At 60.7% G+C, this 23,861-nt stretch overlaps 1 protein-coding gene across 1 annotated transcript in view; it reads left to right on the top strand.

Moving 5' to 3' along the window:
• IGFN1 (immunoglobulin like and fibronectin type III domain containing 1) overlaps nt 1-20,618 on the top strand; it is a gene marked incomplete at both ends in the record, with an annotated part of 36,231 nt that extends 15,613 nt beyond the window's left edge. Inside the window, 18 exons of the mRNA XM_082667593.1 lie at nt 1,038-1,207; nt 4,269-4,437; nt 5,459-5,731; nt 6,450-6,644; nt 7,386-7,511; nt 9,546-9,686; nt 10,138-10,262; nt 10,881-11,022; nt 11,358-11,657; nt 12,109-12,408; nt 12,911-13,084; nt 13,946-14,074; nt 15,395-15,697; nt 16,673-16,761; nt 18,148-18,343; nt 19,036-19,344; nt 20,026-20,352; nt 20,584-20,618. Coding sequence (XP_082523719.1) covers nt 1,038-1,207; nt 4,269-4,437; nt 5,459-5,731; nt 6,450-6,644; nt 7,386-7,511; nt 9,546-9,686; nt 10,138-10,262; nt 10,881-11,022; nt 11,358-11,657; nt 12,109-12,408; nt 12,911-13,084; nt 13,946-14,074; nt 15,395-15,697; nt 16,673-16,761; nt 18,148-18,343; nt 19,036-19,344; nt 20,026-20,352; nt 20,584-20,618 — 3,503 coding nt within the window. The remainder of the gene's footprint in view (nt 1-1,037; nt 1,208-4,268; nt 4,438-5,458; nt 5,732-6,449; nt 6,645-7,385; nt 7,512-9,545; nt 9,687-10,137; nt 10,263-10,880; nt 11,023-11,357; nt 11,658-12,108; nt 12,409-12,910; nt 13,085-13,945; nt 14,075-15,394; nt 15,698-16,672; nt 16,762-18,147; nt 18,344-19,035; nt 19,345-20,025; nt 20,353-20,583) is intronic.
• Nucleotides 20,619-23,861: the final 3,243 nt, after the last annotated feature.

Here is a 23,861-nt window from a genome sequence, read left to right as displayed (position 1 = left end):
TGCTGCTGGACTGATGCGCTTGGAAGAAAACCCCAAGCCAACGCTCCCGAGGTCGTGTGTGGCTGGTGAGGTGCTTCCTGTCTGCGAACTGGAACCTGCAGTTCCTGCACGCGAACCTCCTGCGTGCTGAACTGGGGAGCAGCTGGGGCTGTAGGGTGGCTCTGGGCCCCTCCCTCTCCCTGCCCACAAGCAACTGCTGCGGAGACACCTTCAAAACTGAGTGAAATGGGGCTCCCAACGCTGGCCGCCCTGGCGCTCACAGGCCACCAAGAGAGGTGCCCGGGAAGCGGTGGGAACAGGACGTGGGGGGGGCTGCGAATTGGTGCTCTTTCTTCAACACAGGTCCCTGCAACGGATTCCAGTTTACCGCACTCTGGCCTCAGAAAAATGATGGCCCTTTATTTTTCGAAATCTAACCCTATGTGTCCGCTCAGCACGGTCACGGGCAGCTGTGTCTCTCATCATGGCGGGGCGGTTGCCCTTCGCTCTTTACTCCAAGCTGTTCTCTACTGAGATGCTCCTGGCAAGGGCCTGGGGGTCCTTGGGGGCGGGAGGCCCCAGGCTTCGAGGTTAGGATGGAGCTGTGGCTCCCTCCCGAGGCTGGAGCCCTGTGTCTCAGGACCGGGCCCTCTGGGCATCACAGCAAGGCCTTTCCGAGGTCGCCATCTCCCCTAGAGAGTAGACCCGGGACCCACAAGAGACTCATCCCCTTCCCAGTCCAGGGAGAGTCCTTCCGGCTCCCTACCTGTCCCCACCCCGCCTCCCACCCGCGGCCCCAGCCTTGCTGGCCTCCCTCCCCGTGGCCACTCGCTGCTCCTCCGGCGGGGCGAGGGCCGTACCTGTGGTGCCTGAGGCTGTGCTCCTGCCTAGCACCGCGGGGGTCCTCGGGTCACGGGGACCAAGGCCAGACACCCTTCTTGGAACGGGCAGTTCAAGTGCCCAGAGAGGTGGACAGAACGTAAGTTAAAATCTCAGTAAAGGATCCTGTCCATCGTTCCCACCTCATCAAACTACCCGCCTGCCTCTTCCTGCCACAGGGAAACATGCCATCTTTCGGGCTGTGGTCTGTGGGGAGCCTGGACCCCAGGTGCACTGGCATTGCTCCAAAGGTGACCTCAGTAATTCCGGCAAGTACCAGATCTCGGACAGCCAAGGCAGCAAGGAGTACGTGCTGCAGTTAAGAACCGCGGCTCTTCCCCTGACAGGGGTCTGCCCTTCTCTTCCCATCCCCTAGAAGGTCTCCAGTCCCCAGACGAGTAGGAGATATTCCCAGAACCAGGTGTGGACCCAGCAGGCTCACAGGGACGTCTGCTGATAGGTTACCTGGAGCTTACCTCAAGCTCTGGAGGGAGGATGCCTGGGTTACAATCCCAGGCCCAGCATCTCGGCCTTAGGAAGTCCGTTACTTCTCTAAATCTCTGTTTCTTCCTCTGTAAATTGGGGTGATAATAGTACCTCCTTCATGGGTTTTTTTTTTTTTTTTTTTTTTTGCGGTACGCGGGCCTCTCACTGCTGTGGCCTCTCCCGTTGCGGAGCACAGGCTCCGGACGCGCAGGCTCAGCGGTCATGGCTCACGGGCCCAGCCGCTCCACGGCACGTGGGATCCTCCTGGACCGGGGCACGAACCCGCGTCCCCTGCATCGGCAGGTGGACTCCCAACCACTGCGCCACCAGGGAAGCCCCCTTCATGGGGTTTTTATGAGCATTAAAGGTTTACGTAAAGTGCCCAGCCGGTGCCCGACCTGCAGCGGGCCCTCAGTCGCTATTGGGCAGTATCGGTAATATTTATAGCTCCCCATCACAGAACACCTACGATGTGCTGGCCCTGGGCTCATCGTTTGACTTAGATTATATATTTTAATCCTGACCATTCACTGCTTTGGGGGTATTATTAACCTCATTTCATAAGTAAAGAAACTAAGGTCCAGAGAGGTTAGGTAACCTGCCCATAGCACACGCCAGAGACGGCATTTAGTCCTGGATCCGTCGGACTCAGGAAAGCCAGCTCTCTCTGCCACACCACGTGCCTCTGATGGCAGAGTTGGTCCATCCGCCGCTGTCCTGACCCAGGTTTTTGTCTTGGGGTCCGCTTCCCTGATGAACCCTTGGAGCTCGTGAGAACCTGGAGTGTGTCTTGTGCGTCTTTATAGCGTCATCACGTCCAGTGAACGCAGGGAGGGGAAGGCTAGCTCCCCTCCCCTGTTCCCCTGCCCTCGGCCTCTCTGCAGATCACAAGCTGACCAGCCAGGCACAGACCTGCACCGCTGCACAGTAGCGAACACGAACGGGGAGGCCGCGTGCTCGGCAGGCTCACGGTCATGGAAGGCGGGCTTCCCCCCCACCCCCCAGCCCAGCCCTTGATGCTCAGGGCGTGGGAGAGCCCTGAGGGGAATCAGGCCCCGATGCTGGGTGGGGAGACCACGGAGGCCGCAGCCCCGCCGGGTGCAGAGCCCTGGGCTTCTTCCGCTGCACGTGCGCTGCCTCTGCGGGTGCTGGGGAGGCTCACGCGCGCGGGTGCCCCCTGCAGCTGGGCTGGGTGATATTCTCTTGGCCCTGGGGACCGAGGTCAGGCCCTGAAAGTGGGTTTCGAGTCCTGGTCTTCTGCTAACTCACTCAGGGGGCTTTGTTTTCTTCTCTTGGCCTCAGGCTGTTTTGTAGAAATCTGCATGGGGGGGACAAACAGGTAACACAAAGGCCAAATCCTTCCTCAGACATGCTCTGTTTCGGTTTGCTCAGTGTTTCTGAAACTTTAAATTAATTAACTTTAAACTTTAATTAATCTGTTGGAAAGCAGATCTCGTCTCTGAATTGGTTATGCTTTTGCCCACAAATAACAGAAAACCCTCCTCCAAGCGGCCCAAGAAACAAAGCCACTTCCTTATGTCCACGATGACAAGTCCTGGGTGGCGTCCAGGGCTCCAACCACAGCTCGGGGCTGTCGCTGGAGAGCCAGACTCTTCCCGTCCCACGGCTCTGCCACCCTTAGGGGTAGGGTTACCACCCACCCTCGTAGGCTGTCTGCTGCAGACCCAAACTCAACCCCCATTCAGGCAGGAAGAGGGGGAAGAAGTGGCCCTGGGTATATCTGGCCCTTTTATCAAGAAGGCAAAAGCTGGGCTTCCCTGGTGGCGCAGTGGTTGAGAGTCCACCTGCCGATGCAGGGGACATGGGTTCGTGCCCCGGTCCGGGAAGATCCCACGTGCCGTGGAGCAACTAAGCCTGTGCGCCACAACTACTGAGCCTGTGCACCCAGAGCCTGTGATCCACAAGAGAAGCCACCGCCATGAGAAGCCCGCACACCGCAATGAAGAGTAGCCCCCGCTCGCTGCAACTAGAGAAAGCCCGTGCGCAGCAACGAAGACCCAATGCAGCCAAAAATAAAATAAATAAATAAAATAAATAAATAAATAAAATTAAAAAAAGAAGACATTGAATACACCTAACCTACTGAACACCATACATAGGTCAACCCAGCCCTCCTTAAACATGCTCAGAAGACTCGTATCAGCCTAGAGTTGGGCAAAATTATCCAACAGAAAGCCCACTTTGTCATTAAGTGTTGAGTAGCTCCTGTAATTGACTGAATACTGTACCGAGAGCGAAAAGCAGATGGCTGCCTGGTGCGGAATGGTTCTCGGTGTGTCGGGGGTTCACCCTCGTGATGGCGGGCTGCCCGGGAGCTGGGGCTGCGCTGCCCAGCAGTAGCCTGGAAAGATCGAAAGGCAAAATTCCAGGTACGGTTTCTACTCAATGTGCGTCGCCTTCGCGCCATTGTAGAGACAAAAAAAAATCACGAGCCGAGCCCTTGTAGAGCAGGGACCGTCTGTTGTTCAGCAAGTAGCCAGTCGTTCCAGGGCGTGGCTAAGGTGGGTGTGTGCATCAGTCGCTGGTAGTACTCTGCTTCCTCGTGAATGAACGCCTGGGGGCCCGGCCACACCCGCTCTCTCCCGGCCCCTGCTCGCCCCTGCTCGGGTAGGAGCTCTGCTCCACCTGCCGCAGTGCCGGCTCAGCAATCTCGGGTGTCTCTTGCATAAACTCAGCAGATCATTTACAGCGTGGTAAGAGCCATGGATATTCCTAGAGCATTTCTTTCCCTCCACCACGTGCTCTGGGGCTCCACCCCGCCCCTCTCCGCCCCACCCCTTTATCATCCAGCGGTGTTGGTGTTGTTTGGTTCCCCGGGCCGGTTGTCAGCAAGCAGGATGGGGGCAGGAGGTGCTGTGGACCCACTGAGGCCCTGGAGCCCCCTCTTCCTCTCCTGGCCTCAGGATGGCGAGACGGCCCCCTATGGCTTTGACAACCAGACCAAGCACTGCCTGCAGCATCTGGGGAAGCACTACCAGCTCCAGACCCGAGACCTGCGGCCGGGGGACGCTGCCCTTTACCGGGTCAGGGTGCCGGATGCCGGCGTCTCCCGCAGGGAGCTGGAGGCCAGCGGTGAGCGGTCGGCCCTGCCGAAGTCTGAGTGGGGGGCGCCCATTTCGGTTCCCTTGCGGGGGGTAGGTGAACGTGACATAGCCCCCCTCGCAGCGGGGGAGAGGAACGGGTACCCAAATGGTTAAATTATGATGATGCCTTTTCAAACTCTTGGTCCGAGGTCTGTGTTCTTCTGGTGCTGGGCTGGGCTCCGCTGAGGGTCTCAGACATGGGGTACCTGGCTCTCGCCTGGCTCACAGGCTGTCCATAGCCTCCACTCACTCTCAGATCAGATCTGCCTAATTCTACGGCCTCTTCTCGGATGTGGGTCCTCCCCTCCCACGACCCCCCAGCGAGAATCTCCACCAGGTCGGCCCGCTCCTGCCCTGTGCAGACCCCTCCCCTCCCTGCCTCCCATGCCCACACCCCACCGGCACTGTCCCTTCCCCCCTCATCAAGCTCTGTCCCTTCCCACTGCCACTCCCCCAACCCCTGCCCCAGCGCCTGACAGCTCAAGGGACGCTGGAGGGAGGAGAGGCTTGGGGCGGCAGGTAGATCATAGAGTCGGGCTAAGTCAAGGTTGAAGAAGGAGCGGGTAGACCTCCAGCTGGCCTGGCGTGGTGGACGCGGAAGCGGGCAGGGCTCTGGGGGCAGCCAGACCAGGCTGTGAGTTCCATCTGGACCATGTCTTAGCTGGGCAAGCCATATAACTCGTAGAGCCTCAATGTTCTCACCTGTAAAAGGGAAATAATAACACCTGCCCTGGAGGTGGTTGTGAGGATTAATCAGACGGCAGGCATAAAGCACTGTGCTCAGCCTGTTGGTTTCCTTTCTGTACCTACCTGCCCCCAGATAGAACGGTCCGATTTAGAATTCCAGAGCCCGAGTCTGACTGTTCACAACCTAATTATAACTCCTCACTTTATGTGGGGAAACTGATACCTGGGGCAAGGAGTGGCCTGTCCAAGGTGACAGGGAGCTGTGGCTAAGCTGAGCTCCCAGCGCCCTGCGTCGGGTCACACTGTGTCCTGCTCCCCGGCAGCCGTCCTGCCCCAGGTGGTGGTCCCGCTGGCCTGTGCCCACTGCGGGGAGCAGGGCGATGCGGTCCTCGAGGCCACTCTCTCTGGCCCCTGCCCCAGCGCCACCTGGCATCGCTGGCACTGGCCGCTCCAGCTGAGTGACAGATACGAGGTGTTCGTGTCCAGTGATGGGCTGACCCACCGGCTTCTGGCAAGAAGGGCCTGTTTCTCAGACGTGGGCCGCTACTCCCTCGGCACCAAGCTCCACGCCTGCGACGCCTGGCTGGTGGTTGAGGGTGAGTGGGCCACGCCCGGTCTTTCCCCGCCTCTGCAGCGGTGGCGAGACCTCAGGGTCCAGGAGGGCGGGAGGAAGGTGGGGCGGGGCTTCTGTTGCCAGTCCCCTGCTTTGGAGATTCCTCCTCCCCGCAGAGAATGAGGAAGGCCCCCTAGATCTATTCCTGACACCTGCAAGTGCAGGCCCTTCACGGCCAGCCCAGAGCTCTGCAGTGGCATCTGCTCCACTGGGCACAGATCCAGGATGGCCCTAAGGTCCTGGACAGGGCTTGGGACAGTGGCCCAGGTCCACTAAGGATGAGGAGCCCCTGGGTTGGGCCAAAGGACACCCTTAAACTCCCCTAGGGTTCTGGGTTCAAGGTCATCCTAGGAAACTGTAAATCGGACATTTGTGAGGCAGGCAGTAGGGCAAGTAGATGTTTTTATAAACCAGCCACTTGCTCACGGCAAATGGCTTTTGGCTTCTGTATTTTCTCTAAAACTCCTCCTGAACCACCTAGCAAACTGGGGTGGCCTCGGATACAGGACTGGGGGAAGTGATGATGGGATTTATCCACCAACGAGCTGCCACATTCTGGCTTCCTCTGGAGACGGTCGGCTTGTTTCCCTGCTGGGGAAACTGAGGGTCAGGCAAAGCCGCTGGGGTCCGAGACGTGGCTCGGCCTGAGTTCACAGGTCTTTTCTCCTGTCTTTCTCTGGGGCCGTGACCTCTCACCAAAGCTGGGAAGGATAAAAGCCTTCTGACCACGAGCACTGACCACCAGCAGCAGGTACAAGGAGCCCAGAGCCCAGAAGATTCCAGAAGCATCCGTGGCGAGCGGGGGAGACCCAGAGAGCAGGACCCCACAGGGAGCTCCCTCCAGGGGGCCGGGCTGGCTTCTGGGCTCACAGCCGGCCCAGACAGAGGTGGCCTGGGTGGGCGCAGCTACACTTTGATGGGGGGCAAGGGGGCAGCCGACTCAGCCTGGGGCCCTGGACTGGCAAGAAAGGGCTTTCTGGAAGAAGGGGGCAGAGCCACTCCTCTTGGTGAAAATCAGCTCCATGGAGAGGGACGCAGGGACAGGAGCCTTCCAGGGGGCTCAGGGGAGGGCCTAGAATCAGGGCTGGGCCTCGCAGGGGAGCAACCGCGAGGTCGTAGCAGCGACAGCGAGGGGGACAGATGCTCTGGGACGGCAGGAGGCAGGAAGCCTGGGTCCCGGCGTCCTCAGGCTGGAGGGCTGGGGTGCAGTGGGGGAGGGAAGGGGCATGGCGAGGATTCCAGGAGTTGGCTGCCCAGGCTCAGGCAGGAACATCCCTGGGACGCTCAGCTGGGACCTGGGACCAGAGAGCGGGCCCCGCAGGGATTCCAGGCTGGTCGTGTGGGGTCTCGGTCAGAAGGGGAGGGGATGGAGATTTTGCAGGGGCAGAGCCCGGATGAGGTGGGGGGAGAGGATGGCCTGAGTGGGGAAAGGGGGAGAGGAGCGGCCAGGGCAGCGCAGGGCAGCGGGACTGACCTGGGGGACACCAGGGGCCGCCGCAGGGTGGGAGCTCCTGGGGCCCTGGAGCCTTCCAGAGGAAGAGGTTCTAGCTCCACAGCAGGCGGGGGCCCTGAGTCCTGGGGCTCTCGGAAAGGTAGTGAAGCTGACCGTGGGGACCGGGGGTGCCCCTTGGGGTCAGGGGAGTCTCCAGGACAGACCTCTGAATGCAAGGACTTCCAGGGGCCACCGATATCTGGTGGCGGGAGCATCCCCGTGGGGCCCGGGGGTCCTGAAGCCAAAGCTGGGTCTTCACTGCAGGAGGCAGGTGAGGGAGGCCCACGGGGGTCTGGGGATGGGGGAAGGGGCTACACAACCAGCCCTGGAGGCCCAGGGCGTCCCGGGGGCTGGGAAAGGGGCCCACAGGGGCTCAGGGGAAGGGAGGGCCTGGAGACGGCGGGGACCTTCGGCGAGGCAGAGGACGGCTCCAGCAGCCCCCAGGATTCCCGAGCCTGGACAGCCGGGCAGAGGGGAACAGGAGAGGTGGGCAGAAGAGGGTCTGAGGGCCCAGGCCCTTGGGATGACACACGGTCCAGCCCCAGCAAATCCGGGGCCCACTGTGGGCCTGGAGTGCTGGGGTCTGGTGGGGGGCAAGGGGGTGAGGGGGGCACCCAGGTGGCTGGGCTGATGGGTTCTGGTCGGGGAGTGGAGGCCAGAAGCCACAGGCTTAGAGGTCCTTCGGGCCCTGGTGGGACACTGGGAGACACGGATGGGTTCAGAGGTGCAGGGGCCATGGGGTCTGAGCCGGATTTCTGGGATGGGCCACGGAGCTCCAGGGAGAAAGGACGCGGAGGTGAGATGGGCCGCGGGGATGGCGTGGGGCGAGGTGGCCTCGGGGCCTCTGCCACAGGGGCAGGACCACGGGGCTCGGGGAGACTAGGGCCTTGGGGTCAGACTGGGGATTACGGGGCCTTCAGAGCCCCGGGGGCTCTGGGGGCTTCTGGAGAAGGAGGCCATGAAGATGGCTCTGGGGCTTCAGGGCCTCTGAGGGCAGCGGGCAAAGTGCGAGATGCGGACGGAGCCAGGGGCCTTGGTGCCGGGGGCTCTGGAGACGGAGCCAGCTCTGGGGGTGCTACCCGGGGCCCCCCGGCACGAGCGCCTCGCGCGGGGCCGGCCTCTGAGAGCCGGGGCTCTGATGAGTCTGGTGAGGCGCTGGGCCCTGGGCAGGGATCACGAGCTGCAGGGCCTCTGCCCGCCGGAAGCACGCCAGCCAACGGAGGGGCGTCGCGGGGTCTCGAGCCTGGGGCCATGGAGCCAAGGGGTGCGGCAGGCTTTAGAGGCGGTTCAGGAGGCCTTGGAGCAACGGGGTCAGGGGGTGAGGCTGGTTATAGGGGCGGCTCAGGGGGTTCTGGGGAGGCGGGGTCAGGCGCTAGGGCTGGTTATAGGGGTGACTCAGGGGGTTCTGGGGAAATGGGGTCAGGCGCTAAGGCTGCAGACAGGGGTCCAGCGGCTGGGCAGGGGGCGTTGGCACCTCAGGGCTCCGGGGCTGCGCAGCTGGGTGGCGGGAGGATGGGGGCAGGGTTGGGGGGCTCAGCAGGTACAGGCCAGGGTCTGGACAGCAGCCAGATGCCCGGGGAAAGAGGCAGATCCGTGTCAGTGTCCGCCGGTGGGCGTGGAGAAAGCCACGCTTGGGGCCCAGGCTGGGAAGACCAGGGGTCTGGCCAAGACAGCACAGGTGCCAGGGACCGGCCCCCAGGCTCCAGGGCTTCAAGCTCCCTGCAGGAGGAAGATGCCACTTTCGGGGGGACCCATGAAGGGCCACAAGCCTCCTGGGGCTGGGAGGGGGCTCCAGGCAGAGAGGAGGCTGGTGGGGGGCAAAGCCCAGGGTTCCCAGATGGCAAAACTTCAGGTCTTGGAAGAAGCAGGGCTAGCGGCCCAGGGGACTCAGGTGTCCCGGGTAAGGGGACTTCTGCTGGGAGGGAGAATGGCTCCGCCCAAAGGCCTGGGGATTCGGGACACCAGGGAGCCTGGGAGGGCCCAGATGGTCGCTCCGGCAGAAAAGGCTCTGGAGACAGGTCACAGGGGACCCAGGGGCCCGGCTCTCAGCTGGGCACAGGACAGAGGGGAGGAAGGGGCTTCCTGAGGGAGCAGGGGTCCCTGGAGGCCCGACGTCCAGGGGCCCTAAAGGAGTACGAGGGCCGGGCAGCCAAGGAGTCAGGCAGGTCAGAAAGGAGGCTTGGTCCATTCAGGAGCAGGACTCAGACGTGGTCCAGGGTCGAGGTTGGAGCAGCAAAGAGGTGGGGAGCACATAAGGCCAGAGACCCGGGGGAACCGCCTGGGGGAGAGGACGGGGGATGCCCAGGGAAGGCCCCCAGCCGTCCCGGCAGCAGGAAAGCCGGCAAAGAGGGCGGGTCAGACGTCTGCGGCCAGAGGACGGACGCCACCCGGAGTCCCGGATCCAGACACAAGCCTGGCGCCGGCGGTTTCTCCCAGGAGGCGCGGGGTAAGTGCCTCTCAGCCGCCCTGGCTCCAGGCGGTAGCCAAGGGGGGCTCCCTGGACACTGGGGTGCCTGGGCCGTTCCCAGACCCAGGAGTTTGTTGCTATCAGCGACCCCCATTTCCAGGGATCTCTTCCCAATTCAGGAGGCCACCTCTTCCTCCTCGTGTGGGGGGGATGCGCGCTGCACGGGGCTCGGAGCCCTCCTGGTATCTGTCTTGACGCCCCGTGTCCAAAGCACTGGACTTGTTGAACTAACTCGCTGTGGGTGCCCCAGACGTCGCCCTGTGTGACTTAAGGGCCCCCCAGATCCCCTGCACCAGCCTGGGCTCTGCAGAGAAAACCGGATGGCCTGGCCTCACTGGCAAGACGTGTGGCCTCCCGGGGTACGGTGGGAGGCTGGGCGGCAGGGGGATCCCTGGGCGCCCGTCCTCCACACTCCCCTGTGTTCCTCCAGGCCCTACAGGCCACTTCTCCCAGGGCCTGGCTGACTTGGAGGTGCAGCGCGGGGAGGCTGCTGTGCTCTCCTGCACCCTCACCAGCGACCTGGGACCCGGAGCCTGGTTTAAGGATGGAGTCAAGGTACCCCCACCCCCACCTCCTTACCGGCCGGTTTGTGGGGAGGGATGAGTGAAGCAGAGAGGCGTAGAGAGATTTTTCACTCTTCCTTATACCAACGCACCGGCTTGGAATAAACCGGATTTTTTAAGTGGGCGTGTCTCCCACTCACCACTCCCTGTACATGTCCCGGGCCCTCCCTCCACATCCAAACTGCTGTCCTGCCCCGGCACCTCTGGAAGTCTGCCTGTCCTTCAAGGCCGGTACGGAGGCTGCCTCCTCGGCCCAGCCGGACGGGCTCTCGGCTCCCTGAACGGCCCTCGACCCTTTAGCTGTCATCTCAGCAGGGGGTAGTCAAGGGCTCTGGAGCAGGGCCTTGGCGTCCACTGGACCGGGCTGACCCCAGTGCGGCCACTCACCGCGGCCGTGGCCTCTGGCTTCCGCGCCTGTAAAATGGGCTAACAGCGGTGCCCACTTCCCAGGTCGTGGACAGTTGATGAGACACTGAAGGGGGTGACTGGCTCCAGCCGAGCACACGATGAGCGTTCAGTTCATTCCCGCAGTTGCCTTAGAAAAGGCCCTGGCCCGCGGTGGGAGGCGCTGGACGGGGTGGGTGACGGTCCTCTGTGGCCTCGTTCCCAGCTCAGCGCCCAGGACGGAGTCGCCTTCGAGCAAGACGGGCTGGAGCACAGGCTCCTCATTGCCCGCGCGGAGGGGACCCAGGCTGGGAGGTACAGCTTTGGAGCCGGCGACCAGCAGAGTGAGGCCACGCTGACCGTCCTCGGTGAGGCCCGGCCCTGCCCTTTCCTGCCAGGCGGGCTCTTGGCCGGCGACACACGCCACTGCTGAACGTCTGGACGTGTCGCCAGCCTGCAGCCCGCGGCGATCTCACCCTCGGTCGAGGGGATGGTTTTAAAAAGCAACCACACGCTCCCCATTCCTGTCAGCACGTCCTCAGAGAGGTCCGGCCCCGTCCGTCCTGCTGCAGATGAAGCCCCTGGGTCCCTCCTGCCCGTTCTCACGAGGTGGGGAGGGGGCTCTCTCTGGGCCCTTCCTTCCCCGCCCCCAGGTGCCCGGTGCCCACCGTCTTTGACTCCTTGTGCCCTGTCCTCTCCCCAGAGCCCCCGGTCATCGCTCCCGACATGATGGCGAAGCTGAGGGAGCCGCTGGTGGTCAAGGCGGGGGAGCCAGTGACCATGAAGGTCGCCTTCCAGAGCTGCCTCCCGGTCCAGGCCACCTGGAGCAAGGACGGGGCCACGGTGGCTGGCGGCGACGGCAGAGGGGCCCAGGTGGCAGTGGGGGACAGCTCCACGCGGCTGTGTCTCCCCAGCGCCAGCAGGAAGGACTGCGGCCGGTACAGCGTGGCTCTGAGCAGCAAGGGCGGCTCCCTGCAGGCCGAGCTCACCCTGCAAGTCCTAGGTGCCAGCCTGGCCCCAGCCCTGTCCCCGGCCCCGCAGAGCCCTCCCTGGCAGCGGGGCGGGCCCTGGGGGGGTGTCCCTGGTATTAACCCTCACGTGCATGCTATTTAAGACCCAAAGCTACCCCTAGCTGTCCTCGCCCCTCCTCGGACTGGGGGGAGCCGGGCCATGTGTCTCCGCAGCTGACACACCAGGCCCTAGGGGTGTCGCTGAGTCGTGCCAGTGAGGTGGGACTGCCTGTGGGCAGAAGGCCGTGCCCATCTGGGCTCGGGGCTGGTGCATTCTGTGTCACCTTCCGGGGGCGTGCATGTCGGGGGTGGAGACAAGGGACGCTGCGAGGTGATGCCCGCCCAGGACCTCCAGCCCCGGGCAGGCTCGTCTGCTGATAGAGGAGCCCAGCGCCCCGCCCCTGCGGCCCCTCTGACCCCCCTTCTCCTCTCGGGCCTCCCCAGACAAGCCTCAGCCCCCACAGGGCCCCCTGGAGGTGCAGGACGGCCACGGGGCTGGCGTCTGCCTCTGCTGGCGGCCCCCGACGGACGACGGGGGCCAGGCCCTGCAGCACTACGTGGTGGAGAGGCGGCAGGCCGGCCTCGGCACTTGGCTGAAGGTGGGCGAGCCCCCTGCGGACAGCACCACCTTCACAGACGCCGAGGCGGAGCAGGGCAAGAAGTACAGCTTCCGCGTGCGGGCCGTGACCGCGGAGGGGCCTGGGGAGGCCCTGGAGTCCGACGAGGTGCTGGTGGCTCCCGAGGGTGAGAGGACAGCCCGGGGCCAGGGAGGGGACGTGCCGGGCTCCCCACTGTGCCCAGAGACCGGGGGCCACCAGCCGACATCCTGGGGTCTCAAGGCCCTTCGAGAGCTCTGTGAGAGCCTCACCCCAGCTCCTGTGGGGCCTGGCGGCCAGATCAGCAAAGCAGGATGTGCGGGGTCTTCTCCAGCTGTGGCTCTGCGGGACGGGGGCGGACCAGCAGAGCCGCTGTCCCAGGCCCCTGGGATGGACCGGCATCGTCCTCCATCTGCAGCATCTCCCAGGGCCTCAGGGCTGAGGGCCTCAGGGCTGGTCTAGCCCCCAGGCCACAGTGCTTCTCTGTTTCCACCACTCTTGCCCCCAAACTTCGGGCTGGCTCAGACCCCTGACACCCCAAAGAAGGGATAGCATGTGGCTGGCCCCAGATGCCCGCTCCTCCACAAGGACCCCCCGGGAGCCGGCGCGTCTCCCAGCCCCGGACTGACCAGCACCCTCTCTGCCCCCAGTTCTGCCCGGGCCCCCTCCCCCGCCAGCCATCCTGTCGGCCTCCAGCCAAGGCGTCACTCTGTCATGGACGGCACCTCGGGGCCCGGGCAGTGCCCACATCCTGGGCTACCTGATCGAGAAGCGCAAGAAGGGAAGGAACACCTGGGTGGCAGTGAACCAGCAGCCGGTACCTGGTGAGCAGCCTGGCGGTGGTCTGCATCGTCCTGGCCTCCAGAGCCTCCCTGGACCCCCGGCCCGAGGTGCTGTAGCAGCATCTAGCCAGATCACTTTAGTATGACGGTCTCGCCGGTGGTGGTTTACCTCCCGGGGCGTTTGGCAACATCCAGCAATTTGGGGTCGTCACACTGAAGGGGGAAGATGGGGGTGGCCTCTCGTGTGAAGGGACTGAGATGCTGCGGCATGTCCTTCGACACACAGGGCAGTGCTCTCCCCCCGCCACCCCGCCCCGTCCCCAAACAAAGAACTGTCTGGCCCAAAGCCTGGTTTAGCAGAAGTCTCACGCCGCGTTTCTCTCTAACGTGAGCTTTCTCATCCGTATGATGACGGGGAGAAGTGTCCCGGCCCCCTGAGTAGATTCCAAGAAACTGCTTTCTGAGCCCAGAACAAACTCAGAAAAGCCCGAGCCCAGGCTAGTAGGAGAAAGAGGGGTTCAGCGCTCCAGGCAGGCTGTGCTGGGTGCCAGGCTGTGCCCCCCGGAGCCTCGGCCTCCCGTCTCTGGAAAGAAGGCCATGGACTGAGGACACCTTCTGTACCTACACTGCTGAGTGGTTCCGTTTTACTGAAATAGGACAGCAGCTCTAAGGCAGAGGGAACCAGAGCCATGAAGGCATTTGCCCGAGACTTCCCAGCACGTTAGCGGCAGAACCAGACAGGGATTCGGACCCTGAGACCCCGAGCGCACGCTTCTCCCCTTGGAGAGGACGAGTCAGAGCCGGCTGGGGGCTGGGGGGCAGGGAGGTGTAGGGCCAGGCTGGTCTCGTCCAGGAACCGCCCGGCCCCATCAGGCGGGACTAATGTGGGTGGGCTTCCCACAGAGAAGAAGTGGACAGTGCTGGACCTGAGGCAGGGCTGTCAGTACGAGTTCCGGGTCACAGCCGTGGCCCCCTCTGGCCCCGGGGAGCCTGGGCCCCCATCGGATGCCGTCTTTGCTCAGGACCCCATGAGTAAGCGGAGTGCCAACCCGGGAGAGGGTGGTGGCCGTGGCATGAGCAGGCCGGGGCAGTCCCGAAGGAGACGTCAGGATGGCTGGGGGATAAAGGTCGAAAGGCCCGCGGGCGAGGCAAACCTTAGGGGCCCCTGGAGTCTCACGGCCCTACACTGAGACCAGACAGGCCCAGGAGCCAGAAGTGGGGACTGGAAGAGTGCTTCCCCGGGTCAGCCCGCTCACTTGGTCCCATCCTGTAAGCAGCCCCCAGTGAGGGGACAGCAGCCCTACAGGGAGGGGGTGGTCATGGGGAGCCTCGCCATCAAGTCTCCATCCAGCGAGCATCTGCTCATCACCACCGGCTGGGGGCTGCCATTGGGTCAGGAACCAGCTGCATCCTTGGGACACTTCTGGTCTAGAGCAGCATGACCTGTGGTCCACATGTCCACGACAGGCAGCCTAGGACATTTCCAAGCCCTACAGAAGAGAAACCTGCCCTGCTTTGTTTGATCCAAATTTCCCAAATTCAAGCAGAGAATACCTGTTCCACGAAACACCTGTCAAAGCACCCCTCCGCGGCCTACAGCTGCTCTTTGCGCCTCTCCTGAGCTCTTACCCTCATGAGCCCGCTGGTGACAAGCCCTGGGGGAGCAGCGCGTTCCTGGCCCTTGTGGATGTGCCAGGGGTGTCCTTCCGTGTCAGCCGGGGCCTGGGGAAGTGGCCGTGGGGCCTGGAGAGACACAGGGAGTCTGGGGGGCTGGGTGCCCAGGGATTGCCCCCAGGTGGCTCCCCAGGTTTGAAGGCCAGAGCCCTGGACCGTCGTGCAGCCTCCAGAGCCCTTTACACACCTCACACCTTTGTTCTGAAACCCTCGTGGGTGGGCGGGCCTGTGCTGTTATCATTCCCTTTTTACAGGTAAAGAGCACAAAGTACGGACTAAGTACCCAAGGCAGTCTTGACTAGGAGCTTAATGCTCACAACAAAAAGAGAATTCTAGTCTTCAGGGATGTTGGAACCTAAGGACTCATCGTTGAAAACAGCAGATTGGGGGAATTATGGAAGGACAGTTAGGGGAAGGGGGTTGGCAGGTTGGCACGTGCGTGGAAGGAGTCGGGGGAGGCTTCCCGGAGGAGGCGAGCTGGGATGGGTGGTGCAGACTGAGGAGGAGTCCAGGGTAGAGTAAGGGTTCGGGTTCAGGCGGGTGCTTTAGCAAAGCCTGGAGGCGGACCCCTAAGTGAAAGCAATCCCCAGCCGCCCGTGGGAAACCAGTGAGTGGCCACCGAGGGGCCTCCCTCAGGAGAGGTGTTGCCGCTCCTGACACCCCGTGGTGCCTGGCCAGGACCCCCCGGGCCCGTGAGGGATCTCCAGGTCACGGACACGTTGCACGCCAGCATCACCCTGAGCTGGGCCCAACCGGACCCCCAGGATGGGGACGAAGCGCTGGGCTACGTGGTAGAGCTGGGCGACTCAGCCAGCCCGCAGTGGAGTCCGTGCCACGCAGGCACCGTGCCGGGCACTACCTACACGATCAAGGGGCTGCGGCCTCGGGAGGGCTACTTCGTGCGGGTGACAGCCGTGAATGACGGGGGCCGAGGCCCGCCCACTGCCCTGGACACGGTGGTGCAAGCCATGCCCGTCAGTGGTGAGTCCACCTCCCTTCTCCAGCCCAGGCCCTTCCTGGGGAGGGCCTCTGAGTTGCACCCATGAGCTAGCTGAGCCGGGACCCCCACCTCACCCCCACCTTAGTGAAGTGTCACGTCTTGGGCGCCTAGTAAGAGCAGGGCACTGGGCTAGGCAGGCCCTTTCAGACACGCATTTTCATTGTAACTCGTGAAAATCCTACAAGGTCAATACTATCCCCAATTTACAGATAAGGAAACCGAGGTCAGCAGTCCACTGCCCTGGGCCGTACCACTGGTGTGCGGCAGAGCCCGGGTGCCAGCCAGGTGACTGACCCCAAAGCCCAGGCTCGCTGCAGAACTCTTTGCTGCCTCCCCAGTGTGGCCTGAGAAGGCCGGCTGCCTCTCAGCTCCCGAGTTCACGTCAGGGCAGAAGATGCCCCCGTCCCTGTTACCCGAAGGTGGACTGTCTTCCCCGGGGGCGTTAACTGCTGGAGCAGCTGACCTGTCTTTGGCCCAAGCTGACACTGGGCCATCCCAACAGACCCCAGCTGTCCTTGTGACGATAAGGGAGACACACAAAGAAAATCACCCTGGGTCTGGCCACAACCCAGAGCCCGTCCTGGCTCTGCCCCAAATCCCGGGCTCTGGGGCCACTTCCTGCCTCAGATGGGTAGTTGTTTCATCTGCAAAACACAAGAGCTGGGCTAGTTTCTCACCATCCCCCTCCGTTCCAGCCTGACCCTAAGGCTGCCCCTGACGGCTTCCCTTTCTCAGCCCCCATCCCTCTCCCCCCTTCCCCAGCCCTGCGGCTCCCCCCAGGATTCCCCCCCGGCCCCCTCTCCAGTTCCTGCAGGGCCCCCTGTCCAATGTCCAGTGGGGGTTTCAGCATCACTGGGCTGGCCTAGCGTCTAGTCCCCCTGCAGCCCTGCCTGGTTGGTGACCAGGGCTGGGGCCCAAATGCAGAGGGAGGTGACAGGCCATCCCGTGTGTTCCAGTCTGTCCCAAGTTCCTCATGGACGCCAGCACGAAGGACTCGCTGACGGTCAGAGCTGGGGACACAGTTCGTGTGCCTGTCCACTTTGAGGTGAGCACATCTAGTGGGCTGCAGCAGGCAGTCTCAGCCCTGTGGGCCTCCTTTCTTCCCGGCTCCTTTCTGGCCCCTCGTCAGGGACCTGCGCTTGTGCTGGAAATCAGGCCGCAAAGAGAAGGGGACGGGAGGGGAGGGGAGGGGAGGGGAGGGTCCTCCTGGCAAGGACAGCCCTCCCCTGGAAGCTGGGTGGCCACTCTGCTCCTGTCCACGACGCTCTCTGGTGGTGACTTTCGGTACTGCACCTCTAAACCCTCGCCCCGTCCCCTCCCCCCACCCACTTCGCCACCTCCTTAGTCTGGGAAGGGTTCCCTGCAGCGGGGTGATGCCCCTTGACTTCAGAATGTCTGCTGTGAGAGTACGTAGCCTGCGTTTGTACGTGTAGTACAGCAGCCAGTGTGGTTAGAAGCACAGGTGGCTGGATTCAAATTCTGACCTCATGGCTCACTAGCTGTTTGACTTTGGACGCATAACTTAACCTCTCTGTGTTCCGACGTCCTCATGTCAAGAGAGGGTATTCATAGTAACTTATCTCAAAGGGTTGTTCTGAGGATTCAAGGAATTAATACTTGAAAGGACATAAATAGTGCTGGGCACATGGCAAGTGCCCAGTATTATTATTGTTGTTGTTGTTGTTAAAATCATCATCATCTGCGTGGGAAACGCATAGGTGGTGGAGTCAGACCCAAACCCAGATCTAACTCTAAATTACATGTTCTTAACTATTAGACCATAATCATGACGATGGTAATGATGACAAAAGTATTTAAGACACACCAAGTGTTTGCTCTGTGTTGGGCCCCGTTCGTATCGTTATCTTCTTGGGTCCCCAGACAAGCCTGTGAGGTAGGTCACCGTTAGCATCCCCAGGTGCCTCTGACGCCCAGAGCTGAGGGTCTCATGGGAGTTGGTGGTGCAGCCATCAGGCAGCTGGACGGGTCCCCCCACCCTGGTCAGGGTCAGGCCACCATACTCTCCCTCCTGGACTATTGCAGGGACCCCCAAGTCATACTCCCCCCTTGGCACCCCAGCCTGGGCACCAGGGTGGTCAGCACTCCCCTCCCACGAGTCCTCCCCACTTCCGCCCGCCCTCGCTCCCCCAGCCCCGTGAAGCCAGATCTAATTCCCGGTTAAACCTTACAGCAGCGGTTCGTGGCTCACAGAATGAGACGCAGGTGTCTGTATGGGTGATGTGCGGGGCCCTTAACGTGTTTGCAAACCCCCCTTTGCAGCCTCCTCTCCTTTCCCCCCACCCCTGCTCCCCCCATGGCTCTACCCAGATGCTCCCCTCAGGATGCTCTTCTCACACTTACACTTCAGCCCAGCTCAAAGCCATCGCTTCCACGAAACTCCCCTCTCACCTCTCCTTCCTCTGCGTCCCAGGCCGCCTCCATGCCGGACGTGACCTGGCTAAAGGATGGCTTGCCCTTGCCTAAAAGAAGTGTGACCTCCGTCAAGGATGGCCTCACCCAGCTCCTGGTCCCCGCGGCCAGCCTCGCTGACAGCGGCCTCTACACTGTGGTGCTGAGGGGTCCGCGGGGGGAGGAGGCCACCTATAGCTTCCGCCTCAGGGTGGCAGGTGAGGCAGGCCGGGGCTGCGGCTGGACACGGCTGGGCCGCTCCCCAGGGCCTGGTCACAGGTCTGCGGGATTCCACCCGCCTGGGTGTGCCCGTGACCACACCCTGACCCTTCTTATGCGCCCCAAGGGAGAAAGGAGGAGGGGCCGGGGAGGGGGGTATCACTGTCCTTCTCTCCGGGCGGGGGGGGGGGGGTTGGGGACAGTTGAGCACAGCCCTCCCCGGACCTCTGTTGTCCCTCATTTCGGGTCAGTGAGCGGAGACAGTCACCACCATCACATCACTCCAAAGAGCGGTGGCAAGAATTGTCTATGGTCCTCCCCTGGGATAAAGGTGGTCTCCCCCAGCCCCAGCCCCGGAGGGGTTTCTGAAACACAGAAATGATGGGCAACTAACAGCGAGAGCTCTGTAACTTGGTCTTATGGAAGCCCCCATTCTGTTCCTGTGTCATTTTACTTACAAGACAAAGTGAATTAAAATGAGTCTTTTTGGAGGTTTCCCACCCTCTAGCAGTAACTGCAGAACTGGCCCAGTTCTCTCTGGCTCCAGCCCCCTGCCTGGCGAGACCGTGTCTCCAGGGCCCTGGAAGAAGTGGGGACCACGGGCAGGTCCTGGGGACCTGGAAAGACTCAGGGCCCTGGGCAGGGCCAGGTGGGCACTTCCGGCTCCAGCCTGACCCCTCTGTCCCCGCAGCGCGCCCACGGGCCCCGGGGCCCATCCTCCTGCGGGAGGGCACGCTGGGCTCAGTGATCGTCGAGTGGGTGCCGTCCCCGGACGAGGCCGACGGGAGGGCCGCCCCGCTGCACTACACGGTGCTGACGCGCTCCTCCCCGCACGCGCCCTGGCGCCCCGCGGCCGAGCGCCTGCACACCTGCCGCTTCACCCTGGTGGGCGTCCTCCCGGGCCACGAGTACCACTTCCGCGTGGTGGCCAAGAACGAGCTGGGCGCCAGCGAGCCCTCGGACACGCGCCAGCCCTGGGTCGTCCCGCGGCAGCCGCCAGGTGAGCTCCGCGCGGACAGCGGCGGGGACGGAGGCTGGGAGGGCGAGGACAGCCGCCGGTCCATCGCTCTTCCCACCTCCCGCCCCGCCCACCGGCACCCGGGTCCTCCGCGTCTGCGATTCAGGGTGGGTCCCGCTTCTTCCGCGGGGAGAACGCGAGGAGCGGAGCTGTCTGCGGGTCTTGGGTGGCCTCTCGAGTCAGTGACAGGCGAAAAGGTAGACAGAGGCCAGTGGTTCTCCGAAAACAGAGTCTTTTACAGTCAAATAGATGCGAACCTTCAAAGCACTTGCCAGAAAAAGCAGACCGTGAAATCAGATGCTCGTTCTCTCACTTTCACGAGTTTCTAAAGTAGAAAAATGTCTGAAAGGTTCCACACCAAGATGCTAGCTGCGGTCATCGGTAGGTAATTGGTTGTGCTTGGTTTTTATTCCTTCTCCTTTGGATTTCTTGTATGTTCCAATTTGTCCACACGGAGCGTGTGTTAGCTTGTAGTACAGAAAAAAAAAGTCCAAAAATTATCTTAAGAAAAGGATAAAAAATGAGTAGAGCAGCCTTGGGGCCAAGTTTGCAGGTGAGACAAGGCAGGAAGGTCCAGGCAGTGCCCGAGTTCACCAGGGGCTTGGGACTCGCTGCAGCCCTTCTCTCTTTCTGACCCTCCTCGCCTGCCAGTTTCCACCGCAGACAGGGTCACGGTGAAGGCTCCCAGCTACCAGGAGCCCGACCTGAGACAGAAGCCCCGCTTCCTGGTGGGCCTGCGGACCCACCTGCTGCCCCTGGGTTCTGAGTGCTGCATGACCTGCGCCGTGCGGGGCTGGCCGCGGCCCCGCGTCACCTGGTTCAAGAACGACCAGAGCCTGGCAGGCGACCCCGCCGTGTACAGCACCGACCTGCTGGGCGTGTGCTCCCTGGTCATCCCCAGCGTCTCGGCCGAGGACGGTGGCAAGTACAAGGCGGTGGCCGAGAACACACTGGGCCAGGCCATCAGCACCGCCACCCTCATCGTCATGGGTGAGACGCTACCCGACAGGGGGGCGAGCTGGCCGGGTGCGGGGTCGGGGGGGGGTGGGAGAACGAGAGACGCAGCTCCCGTCTGCCTTCAGGGAGTCCTCAAGGGGCCCGTCCCCTTCTAGAGGGGTGGGCTGGAGTCAGGACAGCGCGGTTCTCCGCCTGGCTCTCCATGAGCTCTGTTATTTAACCTCCACCTTCGGCCCTCCTGGGGCCTTGGTTTGCCCATCGCAGTGGATGAGATCACTGGTGAGCAGCTCTTGGCCTGAGGGGCTCCGTGCCACCCACCTAAGCTTCCCACAATGACCTCGCGACCCATTTTGAATGAGAGAGAAAGAGGCTTCTTCTCAGTTGCACCTTCATAAATACGCCCAGAGAGGGACACCTAGTGCCCCAAGGCCACCCTGGTTCTCTCATGGGTATTCCCCAGTAAAGTAAATAATGTGTGTTAATAAGAAAACTAGCCTTTTTTTTTTATTGTTAGCCTACATTTCTTTTATGTTTTTAATTTTTATTTTATATTGGAATATAGTTGATTTACAATATTGTGTTAGTCCCCAATAGTATCTTATATTTTGAATAGTTAAAAAAAAAAGTAACTCCTAAACATTTTTAATTAATCGGGATTGACCTTTGTTCAGCAATGGCCCTTTCAACCCGGGAAAGGAATGTTGCCAAGTGCCCAGCTCGTGTGCACACCTATCGTTTGGGGGAGGTTACGGTTCCCCACGGGGCCAGGGAAGAACTTTGCCCGAAGCGGGGGAGCACGTAGTGGCTGGGGATCTGAACCCACACGCCCGTGGCAGAGCCCCGAGGCCTGACCCCCTGCGGTGTCACGTTGACCTTCAGGACGACAAGCCGGGATCCTGGTCCTCTGTGTCTTGCAGAATCTAGCTCTGAGCCCCAACACACCCTGGAGTGCCCCAGCCCGTCCCCACATCCTTGGAATGAAGGCAGATCCTCGAAGGTTCACTCCTCACACCGCACTGGCCTGGGGAGGCAGTCCCAGAGGATGCAGGATGCTGGCCGTGCCCAGAGCCCCGGGGAGAGGGGAGTGAGTGGGCTCCTGGGGAAGCTCCTCCCGGAGGGCACGGAGTCTTTGGGGAAGACAAAGAAGAAGCGAGCATTCAGCCTCCCAGCCCCAAGCTGAGTCACTGAACAGGATGGCAGCGAGCCTCCTGCCTGGGGGAGCAGAGGGAACTGGATGTGTCTGCAGGATGGAGGCCAGATCCCTTGGGGGGAGGTCAGGACGGGCTGTGCCTGAGTGACCACAGTGAGGGGAGAGCACGGGGGCCTGAGGACCTGGGCGGGAGCCAGGTGTGTGTGTGTGTGCTGGGACAGCTGCTCTCTGTATGTTGTTTCTTTATTAAAGCATTGGCTAACACTGGCAAACCATTTTCAAGTGAATTTGGGGTCTGCATGCTGGGGGGAAGATTCCCAGTGCAGAGCCTCTGTGCCAGGCTCCAGCCAGGGGTGGGCTTCTGGCTGGAGGGAAGAGCTGGGTCAGAACCGGGCTATTCTGCATCCCGGGGCTGTGCAGTCAGTTCCAAGGGTGGGAAAGCTGGGAACATTCAGAGGGTCTGCGTGGTGGAGAGACAGCCCCCCACCCCCCACCCCCGCCCCACCCCGCCCCGGCCCGAGCTCCTGTCTCCTGCATGCCTCTGTCTGGCCAAATCCTGCTCAAAGCCAGAGGCTTCCTTGGGTGGAGTCTGGGCTGGGAAATAACACTGCTGCGCAGGCTCTGTGGGCCCCAGCTTGCCCCTCCACAGTCCCACTGCCCCGTGTCACCGATGGGCCCCGTGTCACAGACAGGACGGGATGCTGTGCGACCCACCACCTCCACCAGAAGCTCTGGTCCTCCTTCACCTTCCAGGCCTGGCCCCTGAGCCTCCTGGGCTCCTGGGAAGTAATATGTATCAACAGCTTTAACATGTATAACTCTCTTGATGACGCAGTAATTTCATGTCACTGCACGTATTGTTATGAGGGCAAAATAGGGACTTTTTCCGCAAAACAGAAACGGAGTTTACCACCAATAAACTCTGCATAATTTCCACTTTATACCTCAGACAGAAGAAAAATGATTTCTAGAGATAAGTTCTGAGATGCAAGAAAAAATGGTCAGCAAAGATATTTGAAAATATTTGGGTAAACAAAAAAATGCTGGCTGCAAATAATAGTAATAATATCTACTAGGATAGACTAAAACATTGGACAAACATTAGGTGCAGTTTAGGAGAAGAGTGATCAGAGGTGAAATATGCTAGAATATTATTATTCTTAAACTTTTGCACCCATTAACAATAACTGGAGTTAAGCCTAAACGAATAGGTTCTGAGTGTATAGCTTCCAAACAAAATATGGAATGAGAAAAATGACTGCAATCAATCAAAAAGAGGGCAAGTAAGGAGGAGGGGAAAAAGAGGAGGGGGAGGAGGGGGGAAAAGGAGGGGGGAAGGGAGAGGAAGGGAGGGGAGAGGAGGGGAGGGGAGAGGAGGGGAGGGGAGAGGAGGGAGGGGAGGGGGGGGGAGAGGAGGGGGAAGGGAGAGGAGGGGAGAAGAGAAACAGAACTCCTGGGACAAATACAAATAAATAGAAAATATATCAGTAATCACAATAAATGCAAGTTAGATTCTCCAGTTAAAAAAATCACCAGACTAGATTTTAAAGAACTAGCTGTATCCTGTTTGCTAAGACACACTTAAACACAGGACCCAGAAAGGTGGAAAGGAAGAATGAAAAGGATATTTCAAGTAAATACTAGCCAAAAAGTAAAACAAAAACAAACAAACCCCCGATACAACTACATTATATGTAGCACATAAATAATATTAAAGCGAATGCCATTACTAGACATAAACGGAGTCACTGCAAAAGGTTAAAATGTTTACATCACCAGGAAAGTATAACAATTCTGAACTGGCGTGGACCTAAAAATAGAGCCCCCAAATATAGATAAAAATATAGCCACAAAACATCTAAAGCAGAAATGGACAGATATACAAGAATAATTAACAAAATGTATCTTTAAACAATTAATGATTCAAACAAATAAAAAAAATGGAAAAGAGGAAAACATTTAGAACTGAATGATAAATAAAATGAAAAAATGAAAACTACACACAAAACCCGTAGGATCCAGTGAAAAGCAAATGCAGAAGAAAATTTATAGCTTATACACTCACTCTGAAAAAGAAAAAAAAAGCTCTAAACCAATAAGAGAAGGATCTGTGAGAGACAGTTTCCCAGCCTCCCAACTAGGTAGGTCATGAGACTGAGTTATGGCCCAGGGAACAAGGGCCAAGTGGTGGGAACTACTTCCCGGGCTGCCCCCTTAGGACTGGCTGTGCAGGCATCCCTTCTCTCCCTTCCTTCAATGCCCAGCTTGATGCCACGCATTCTTGTAGGACCCTGTAGCTCTAGAGGTCGGTGGAGCCACTGACCAAAGGACCCCTCACTCCTGAATGCTTCCAGGGAGAACAAGTCCTCCAGACCAGCCCGCCTTGGGCTGT

Source organism: Grampus griseus, assembly GCF_964374135.1.
Source record: "Grampus griseus genome assembly, chromosome: 1".
Taxonomy (NCBI): domain Eukaryota; kingdom Metazoa; phylum Chordata; class Mammalia; order Artiodactyla; family Delphinidae; genus Grampus; species Grampus griseus.
Note: the sequence above shows the minus strand (reverse complement) of the source record. Positions and strands in the feature narration are given on the sequence as shown.